The sequence below is a fragment of the Daktulosphaira vitifoliae genome, unplaced genomic scaffold (genome assembly GCF_025091365.1).
Source record: "Daktulosphaira vitifoliae isolate Bord-2020 unplaced genomic scaffold, ASM2509136v1 Scaffold_3, whole genome shotgun sequence".
Classification (NCBI taxonomy): Eukaryota; Metazoa; Arthropoda; class Insecta; order Hemiptera; family Phylloxeridae; genus Daktulosphaira; species Daktulosphaira vitifoliae.
In genome coordinates, this window is record NW_026099574.1 from 18,589,196 (window position 1) to 18,599,841 (window position 10,646).

Sequence of the window (10,646 nt, forward strand, 5' to 3'; positions counted from 1 at the left end):
TATCCGATAACGGTTATCACAATAAGCCAATAGCACTTATAACTTCGTTCTCCTTTAATTATACCATCAAATTAGGGTCCCTTTTTGCCTTCAAAAATCTATCCATAACGGCCTTGTAACTGCAGCATCATTTATGCAAAGGAAACCCAAACTTTTCTAGCGTTGAATAGAGCATTTCGTAAATGATATAACATTCTTCCTCGGTACTTCCACCATTGTATTAGGTCGTTCACATAAAAATCTTCAGATATTATCCAACGAGTTATGGTACAAGGCAATTCTTGTGCTATTTGAGTCAGGCAGCACGTGGCTAAAAATGAAGCACTCTTTGTACCACAAGTAATAGTTCGAAATTTAAATTCATGTAATGATTCAATAGGTTGGGAACGATTAAGTATCCTCTGTAAGTTGCAGTCACTATTATGCAACAAAATTTGCCTGTACATTTTAGCCACATCCGCTGTAATATCAATGGAATGCTAACGAAAACGTTATAATATATGAAAGATATCGGATTGAACTTTTGGTCCATTTAGAAGTATATCATTTAAAGATAACCCTGATGTAGTAGTAGCTGAACCATCAAAGAATACCCAAATTTTGATGGTGATACTTTCATGTTTAAAGACTGCATGGTGGAGCAAGTAATTAATAGGTTGATCATTAATAGGTTCAGCGGTTTCCATGTATCTCATAGCTAAATATTTCTTCATGAAGTCGTCATATTGTTTAGTTAAGGTAGGATTTTTAATTAATCGGCGTTCTAAATTAAAAAACTGTCTCTTTTCTATGTTAAAAGAATCACCCAAAAGCGATGAACTTTGTATGAACGGTAGCCTTACCACAAACCGACCATCAGAATTACGACTATGTGTTGCGTTGAAATGCTCCTCAACTGCCTTTTCTTCTTGAACGCGCTGAGCAAACTTAGTGGTTGTAAATAAACAGGTATGTGTATTGAGAATACATGAATTGGATTGTAATGGAGTTGTGGTCATACAAGGCCATTTTCCAGCAACTACCCACCCAATTTGGTTTGATGAAGTAAAGTACTGCACAGAAGCGAATATTTTTCACCAAGCCAGATGTCAAAAAATACATCCGCTCCCATTAGTATATCAATGGACCTTGGTTGGTAAAATTGTGGGTCCGTTAAATGGTATTTAATATGATCAGGTATAATCACTGAATTTCTATCAACATACAGTAACGGTAAGGCGTTGACAATTATTTGCACTGAGTAAAAATTAACATTATATTAGTAGTTGCCTAGTTTAGAAAAAAATGTTGTTGTATTAAGACGTCTGGTCATCGATGATATAGATAAAACTCCAACGATATTAAATGAATGGTCAGATAAAGATAAATTTGCTTGTCATTCAGAAATTGGGATAAGAGCAAATTTTTCACATGCATATATGCGGTGGGCAACTATACAAAGTGGACTTTTCATTGAATTTTACTCACTGGGGCGGCTAAAGAAAGTCTTGTTATTGACACTTACATTTTTAGACCTATTACTCATTTTTACATAATTAGAAATAGCACCACCTCATAGGCAGAAACACTTTTTGCCAAGAATGATTCTATAGCTGCATAAGTGGTCAATTGATTATTTATTTGTTGCAATTGCCATTCGCCGGCAGTAGTGGCATCTAACTGACTGCAAATAAGAGTCACTAGCCAGGCATCCCAATGCTGAACTGGCTGCTCGAGTTCATTTAATGCACGAACTTGTGAAGTAATATGATTATGAAATTTCTGTAATTCTACAGCTAAAGCATGATGCACTTTTGTTGAATGAAGTAATGCTCTTATGTGAGTTTATGTGGTAAGCTCTTTTTTTTCATACTGTCTGATTAATTCAGAGTAAGCCTCTTGATAGTTGGCAGAAGTGATTGAGTAGTTTTTAATGACGTCTGAAACAGATCCAGTTAAGCTTAATTTTAAATAATGTAATCGTTGTACATCAGTTATTATTAAATTCCCGTGTAATAAAGCATTAAATGTATTGATAAAATCCGGCCGATCACGAAGATCTTTTCTAAACTTTGGTAAATCAATAGCAGGTAGTCTCATAGATTCAATGTGAGATGCTTGCGATGAATTAGAAGTACTTAAGACTTTAGTGACCGCAGATTTGTTTAATAAGTCCACCATTGTGGCCTTTTAAGTACAAATTTGATCTTCGAGCAGTAAATAGTCATTCCCTTCTTCGAAGCCCTGTTCTAAAAAAATATTAATTTATTATCTATTTGACACCAAAAAATAAAATTTTATTGTTCATATCTTATAATAATATATATTTATCAGTTAATTTCTCTTGAAATCCGAATTTAAAAAAAAAAACAATTTTTTGATTACTGCTCAAATACTAAGTTTTATTATAAAAATAACCTGCACAATGAGGCGCGGCACAGTGCGGACATGACATAGCTGGGTCAAGTATAATGATATCTGACAATGATTAAAATCACTATCATAAGAAAAGCTTCGATTAAAATTTGTAAGTAAAAAATGCTTGGATGTATATCTGTAGATAGTGTTTAATATTAAAAGAATGGTGGATTATTCCAAAAGCTACATGATCTCCTATTTCCTTATTTATATCTTGATTACAAGTTTTATGAGTTATGAGTGTAATATATGAATAAATATATATGCATATTTATAATATATAAATATATAAAAGGAAATGTTTTTATTTAAAAAAAAATATGTCGAATCAAAGAAGTGTATCAAAATTATTTCTCATCAAAAATATGTATTGATCCATATATTTTTCAAAAAGTTATAGCACTTAAAAATTAAATATATAAAATTGAGAATTTAACATAAAAATAGCATATGGTAGCGCTTTTTTCCGTGAAGACATTATAAAGTCCGAATTTTTTTTTTCTATAATAAAGTATATTACATAAGCATTAATTTAAGATTAATTTAAAAAAGTCAGTAATTCGGAACACTTTTAAAAGTTAATTTTTTGTGAAAATGTTTTATTTTGAATCCCCCCTGTGGGCAGTTAAAGGGTCAGATTTATAAAAAACTATAGCAAATGATAGATAAACACATCATGCATCTATAAAAAAAGTTATATTTATATGGTCATTTCTCCATGAGAGCTGAGAAAAAGTGGTAACAGATACATAAAAAAACAGATCATAGTGAAAAAAATACCTTCTCACCTTCGCTTTTAAGCTAAAATTCTATAATTAATTGCATATTTTTCTAAAGATAGTTATCAACATAGATATCTTCATGAATTATCTATAATCATAAATTTTATATCCGGTATGCAACAATTGATTTGAAAATCTATGAGCCACGTCGACACTTGATTTATAATTAAAAACTTCGGTTAAGCTATGTTAGCTATATAATGATCATTGGAAAGTTTCTGTTACAAACATATCATACAAACTCTCAACCAGTAAGATGGATAAAATGAACTTTAATACATGCTTGGTCAATAAGGAATAATGAAACTAAACAAAAATGTTGTTTCAATAAAGAAATAATAATTAGTAAATCCTTCTATGTTTAAAAGAGAATATTAGATATATAATTTTGAGATTCTAGTATCTGTGTACTATTACTAATAACATTTTATAATACTAGATGTATACCCTGAAAATAAATCGCATTATTTATTAAAATGATTTCAAAAGTAGAACAATAAGTACACAGATCAATGTAGTAATTCTAATTTTTTTATGAGGGGGGGGTGGTTTAAACTATTTCTTTCATTAATTAAAAATCATTGATATTTTAAAAATGTACCATTAAAATATTTTTTAAAATATAGTTAATGTTATTTTATTTTGGTAATGATTTCTCAAAGAAATACCTCTTAAATAAGAAAGGGATCATTATAAAGAATTATTTCAATGCATATTTTAAGAGAAATTATAATAACACATGGATGACAGAAATTTCTTTATTTCAATAATTTCATTAAAAAAAATATTTCCCTAAAAGTAAGCTTTAGGAATCAACCTTTTTATTAATCAAATTTTCCATAAAACGTATCATTATCAATAGTTATTTATCATGAAAATGTTCATTGGGATTCTAAAATGTTAAATCATTAAAATAAAACTCAAAGCTTCAATACAAAACTCGACCAAAATATGGATATAATGTATTAGACATAGTGTATCTAATTAAAACTATGCCACTGTTCAGAGATTATGTTTGAAAAACGAAGATTAAATATTTATTCTATTTATTTTAAACTGAACCTATCTAAATTATATATTAAATATAGGGTTACCACTTGAAAATGGAAAGCTAATGTTAAAATTTAATTTTATTCACTGTACAGCCCAACATAAAAACATTTCATTTCATAAAAAAAAATATAATTCTTATTTTTTCAGAGATAATTTGTGATGCATAATTAATCAGCACCCTGTGTACAAAAAACGAAGAAGAATTTTTTTGTCACATTATAATTTTTAAACGTTTCGAAAAATAAGACACCATTAAACATATTTAAAAAAAAACGCATATATTATATACTTTATATTGAACAAATAAATCAGAATACACATTCATGTGATTATATTTAAATTATGTACAATTATACAAAATTGCTATCGATTTCTTAAAAATTAAAAATTAATAAAACAATTTTTCTTCTTCTTCCTCGTCTTAATCCCAACTACTTAGGGTCGGCCACCCTTATCCTAAACTTCCACAGGACATGATCTCCCACATCATCTAGGCATACATCAATCGTCTTAATATCGCATTCAATAAAATCGCTCAATTTTTTTTTCGATCTTCCTTTACCTCCTCTTCCTTCAACATTCATTGCTCCAACTGTTCTTACGGCTTTTGCTTCTTCTCTCCTCATAACATGACCAGACCATCTAAGACTTCACTCATCTATCTAAGTATTCTCATCTTTGCTTTACTTTCTTATCAACCGCCCAAAACTCTGTACCATACATTATAGCTGGTCTCACTACAATCTTGTAGAATTTATCTTTCAGCCACATTGAAATTCTTTTATCGCATAAGACGCTAGACGCTTCTTTTCACTTTAACCACCAGCACTTAGTTCTGTGTCTAACATCCTTATCAATACTATTATTAAAAAATAATAAAGTTTTACGAGTAAATATTATAATAAGGTTAGATAATTTTAATTTAGCAAATTTACAATTGATGTATCTAAAATTGTATAAGTATTTTATAGTACACTGTATTAAATTATTCAATGACATTTAAAGTATGTTTATTTTAGAAAAAATAATCTATGAATAATTCAATGCGTTATTATAGAAAAAAAAATTATTATTAAAACTTAGAAAGATGAAATAGTACTTAATATAAATTTTACTTTTTTTATACTTATAAAGAATTTGATAAAGGTATTTTGTTGTTCTTTTAGTTAATTTTAAATAAAATTTATTTAGTAGAACGAAGTTTGAGTAATAATGTTTAAAAACATTTTGTTGTGTACATATTTATTAGCTTTATAATCCTTTAATCGTTTTCACCATTCTTCGTACTAGACTTACCTAAGTATGTTATTTTGTAACCCTCACCTATTTTCCTCCATTTCTCTCCTTTCCACTTAGTTTCCTGTACACAACAAATGTTAACTTTTCTCTTCTTTAATACTTTAACTTCTATCAGTTAATGTCCCAATATTCCAAGTACCTTTTCTTACTTTGTATCTATCTTTCTCTCTTATCACGGGTCCAGCATAGAGTTATATAGTGATGTCCCTACACCTTTGACACAACAATCGTTGAGTAGACCTGTACACAAGAATGGTGAAACAGATACCGTACAAGTTCTCCGGCTGGTATCAAACTCTTTATTCCTTAGGCCTTCTCCGTTTTTAACTACTTTCTGTTGTCTTTGCGTATATCCATAATGAGATAATCCACCTAAGTTTTGTTCAGGATTCTTCATACTTTAATGAAAATAATTTTTACGCCGGCTGTCGACCTAACGCATTCTCATTAGTCAATCTACAGTTATACAATCTTATAAAAACTATAAACATTGGTGGTAAATATTTAAATAGTCTTAATTTTAATTTATCAAAATTACAATTGATCAATATATATATATAAGCATTTTTAAGGTACATTAATTTGTTCAATGACATGTTAAGCGTGTTTATTTTAGAAAAAATAAATCATGAATAATTTAATGCGTTATTATAGAAAAACAAAATTATTATAAAAACATAGAAAGATAAAATAGTACTTTATATCAATTCTATTTTATTTATATTTATAAGAATTTAATAAACGTATTTTGTCGTTTCTTAAGTTAATTTTAAATAAAATCTATTCAGTAGAACGAACTTTAAGTAATAATGTTTAAAAACGTTTTGTTGTGTACATATTTATTAGCTTCAATAATTACAATCAAAGTTTACGGTATTAAAAATATAGTAGAAGGTGAGATAATATTATATTTAATTTAAAAATGATGATCTTTAAAAAATATATGTATGTTAACAATATATAATATTATAATTTTTATTTATTAAATAATTTAATATGTTATCTATAATAAATAGCGAAACATCAAATGTAATACTTGAACGAATTCCATGGTTTAATCTATTCAATATTATACGTATATAAGTTTACTAATAAAAATACCTTCTATAAATCATCTTATAAGATTCATGAATAATAATGTATAATTATTGTATAATTAATGTACACACAGTGATTTTTTTATCGTAACTCACCTAATTACTTTTTTTTTTTTTTTTTTTTCACGGTCGACATAATGCTGGACGCCCTGGAACTACCGTGAAGTATTGCTTCAGGGCGCCCAACGTCGCATAAAACTCATACCGCCGTCTTTTGACTCAGCCCGAAATTAATCAAGAGCTGAGTCACAACACGACGTTGCCTCCCCCGTTAGCCGGATCCTAGAGTGGGATCCGTTGCCCAGGTCTCACCACGTGGAGGTGGGGGTAGGACTTAGCTAAGGGTGGGCATAAAAGAATTCACAAACACATAGAAAAACATACACAAACGGTGAGGAGGACGGGAGGTACCTAAGTAGGCCTCTCCGGGCCTCCCACCTTCTTGGGGCAATCCCTCGCCCTGTGGCCCACTGCCCTGCACGTGAAGCACGCGCCGATCCGGTCGACGCCGCTACAGGCCGTATGCACGTGGCCCCTTTCGAGGCACCTGTAGCAGCGCGGTCCCTTATCCTGTGGGATCCGGATCCGGCACGTGCCCCATCCCACCCAGAGCTGTGTCAGTCTGACCAGCGGTTGTGAGGCCCTGATGGGGACCTCGCACCACGCGTAGCGGCTCTTACCGCTACCGTGAAGTCGGACTGACACCGCACCGACTGACACACCAACTCTTTAAGAGGACTGATAACAACGGCCTCGGTCCGCGGGGCCTTCGCCTTTATGACGGGTCTCCGCGCTGAGACGGGAGGTTCGGGGTTTGGACGAGGTTTCGCCGACCGGTTAGGAGCCTTACGGCGGACCACGTCCGACCACGTATCTTGCAGGCGCTACCACGTTCTGGGACGGCAGGCCTGGGACGCCCGCTGCAACTGCAGTCTGCGATTGTGGGGCGACACTCGCTTCACCATCGTTCCTGCCATTAGCCTTCTTACGCCGGCGTTTCCGTACCCGTTTGACCACCTTGGCGGTGGGTGGCGCTCTCCCCAAGGGCATTCGACGCAGCGACTCCGGTGCTCAGTTCGCCGACGCTCACTGCAGCCTCGGGGTGCTCCGTTTGTGTTCCCGCTTTTTTGGTGGGTACCTTCTCAACCAGACCCAGCATGGCTCTTTCATCGAGTTTCTTCGTCGCTTCCTGGACCTCTCTATGGTAATTAATAAAAATCATATTTACTACGATTTTTTTCATTATAGGTTGCTTCAAATGTGGAAGTAATATTCCAGATAATGTTCCAGATAATGTTCCAGGTAATTTTGTGAATTTGACATTTAATATTTATGTTATTCTATAGATTTATTTTTTTTTTTGTGAAAAAATAGTTATTGTTTTATTGTATTAATTGTTATTTTATGTATAAGTAATAATCACAAGAATTTATTAAGCTTATGTTTCAAAAATTTAATACAATATATTATGAAATTATTTTAAACATATAATAATTAAAATATTTGTTTTATATGTTTAGTTAATGAAGAAATTATTGAATCCATTATACAATTACTAAAAATTCCTTTTCCACCTACGAACCTAACCGTTAATGTAAAGTCCTTACTACCCCAGCAATATATAGTTGGAGACGTAATTGATGATGTGATAAAATTTATTATTATGAAAAGTCAAAAACAAGACACTATTTTATATGTTTCGACATACATCTATAATTGTGTACGTGAGGAATTGTTTTCACCTTTAATTGAATACCTACATAATTTAATTACGTCAAAAGAAATGCTCATTTTAGTTAATGTTCACATTGCTACAGATCATTGGGTTTTGGGAGTAATTGATTTAAATAAAAAACAAATAACTATTTTAGATTCACAAAAAAACCATCGTTTAAGAGAATTTACATATTTACATTTTATAATGTGTGCATACTTTAATGTAAAAACATTTCATGCTAAATCAAAGCTCAAACCAATTGATAGTAATTGCCAGTTTATTCTTGCTAAAAATGCTATACAGCAAAAAAATTCATATGATTGTGGTCTTCATGTATGCTTACATGCTTTTCATTATATAACCAATTTTGGTTTAATTTGTGCAGATACTTCAGATTTGGGTAGAAAATGGCTTTATTATTGTTATACAGAATATGAGAAGTATAAAGAAACCATCACTAAAAAAAGTTCTCCATCCGATCAAAAACCATTAAATGAAGATAATATTAAAAAAATTATTATTAAAACTCTAAAAGAGACAACAATTGTTCAGATTGATCAGGTTATACAAGCACTGATCGAATAAAATAAGAAAAAATAAATAAATTGTTGTTTTAAAATATTATAAACAATTGTTTTTGGTTGATCAGAATTATATTCATCGTCTGAATGGTTAACATTTTCTTATATGAGTTTAACCGTTTGTTTTTAGTTTTATTATAAATTTGATCATTAAAGTCGATAAACAAGTAATTTATTTTCCTAGTTACTATAAATGATTAATACATTTTTTTTTGCAAATTTAGAAACTCTATTGTCATAAATTTTATAATTTTCAATTTTTTTAGCTTCGATGCGAAGCTGAGAAGGTATATATTGTGTTTTTTTTTTTGTGTCTGTTACCACTTTTTGTCAGATCTCACCGAACCGAATTCATTCAAAGATAAGTCAAAAGATCACAAATCATATCTAGTCGAAGACATTACCCTCAAAAATTGTAAAAATTTCCCTCGTTCTCCGTAAATAGGAGAACCTTCAAAAAAATTACAAATATAAAAGTCGGTAATTTTCGAAATTTTTTTATTTTTTTTACTTAAAACTGCCATAACTTTTTCAAAAATGAACAAATGAATATAATTTTTTTTATAGATGCTTCATGTCTTTATCTATCATTTGGTATATTTTTTTCATAAATTTAACCTTTTCCACAGGGAGGGATTTTAAATGACAAGTTTTTCACAAAAAATTAACTTTTGAATGTGTTCCGGAAATACTGATACTTTTATATATATTTTAAATTAAAGCTAATGTAATGTACTTTATTATGGAAAAAAATAATTTTCGATTTTATTTTATACATTTTTAACTTTATAATTCTATAATTTATTGAAAAGTGTATGAATCAACATAATTTTTTTATGAGAAATAATATTTTTTAATAATCTCTTTTTCATTCGACATACTTTATCTTAATAAGGATATTAATAAGGAACTAGCACTTACATAGTACTTACATTAAATTTTACAAAGATGCAGGCTTCATATGAATGAAATAAACTACAATATATAATAGTGTAACGTGTAGTTCTTATTATAATAATGATACAACTAATAAAAAACAATAAAAAAAAAACCACAACAACTCAATGCATTTATAATTATGATATAAATAATGTATTTTAACATAAAACTTGAACAATGTTTTTTACTAAATAATACAGAAAAACAACACTTAAATAACAAATCAACAACTTAACCTAAACTGTATCATTTTTCATTACATTTTGAATAACGTTTTTATTATTAGTTATTATTTAAAATAGCGACCGAACAACACAGGCCACTGATAAGGCGTCCTAACAGCTGATGGCACACAAGCACCATCACATTCATACCGCAAAACACTTTATTGTAGTGCTCATGCTTGGTGCGAACATGCACCCTCCTTTGAAAGGCTCTACGACCTTTCAAACTAAAACACATAAAATAACAAAGTATGACTAATAAACTTATCTAAAGCTCCATAAAACGTCAACATTTGAACATTTAAATTAGTATTAAACAATTAAAATTTATATAACAATGAACTCATAACACCTTTCAGTTTCTAATAACAAATATTGAAAAAGTTGGATAGCTCATATAAATTTCTAAATTTCAATTACATATTTAGGAACTTAAGTACTTTATGAACATAGTATTAAAAAAACCATAAAGAATAATAATGAATTAAATAAATTAGATTTTACATCAAAAAAACATAAAAATGTAATGAATACATATTGCTTACATTACCTATGAA

At 30.2% G+C, this 10,646-nt stretch overlaps 1 protein-coding gene across 2 annotated transcripts; it reads left to right on the forward strand.

The window, feature by feature from the left end:
* Nucleotides 1-5,357: 5,357 nt before the first annotated feature.
* LOC126901230 (uncharacterized) lies at nt 5,358-9,081 on the forward strand. Of its 2 annotated transcripts, XM_050677585.1 has the most exons (4): nt 5,358-5,457; nt 6,354-6,425; nt 7,877-7,930; nt 8,149-9,081. In XM_050677585.1, the coding sequence occupies exons 1-4, from the start codon at nt 5,445-5,447 to the stop codon at nt 8,928-8,930; spliced, it is 921 nt and encodes a 306-aa protein (XP_050533542.1). In that variant the 5' UTR covers nt 5,358-5,444; the 3' UTR covers nt 8,931-9,081. The 2 variants fall into 2 exon arrangements, with proteins under 2 accessions (XP_050533542.1, XP_050533543.1); XM_050677586.1 differs by lacking the exon at nt 5,358-5,457 and having other exon boundaries at nt 6,314-6,425.
* Nucleotides 9,082-10,646: the final 1,565 nt, after the last annotated feature.

Excerpts from the sequence above, each read along its gene's own strand:
- LOC126901230 (XM_050677585.1), top strand. Across the intron at positions 6,426-7,876 it reads TATTAAAAATATAGTAGAAG|GTTGCTTCAAATGTGGAAGT; the intron begins GTGAGATAATAT and ends TTTTCATTATAG. Across the intron at positions 7,931-8,148 it reads TGTTCCAGATAATGTTCCAG|TTAATGAAGAAATTATTGAA; the intron begins GTAATTTTGTGA and ends TTATATGTTTAG.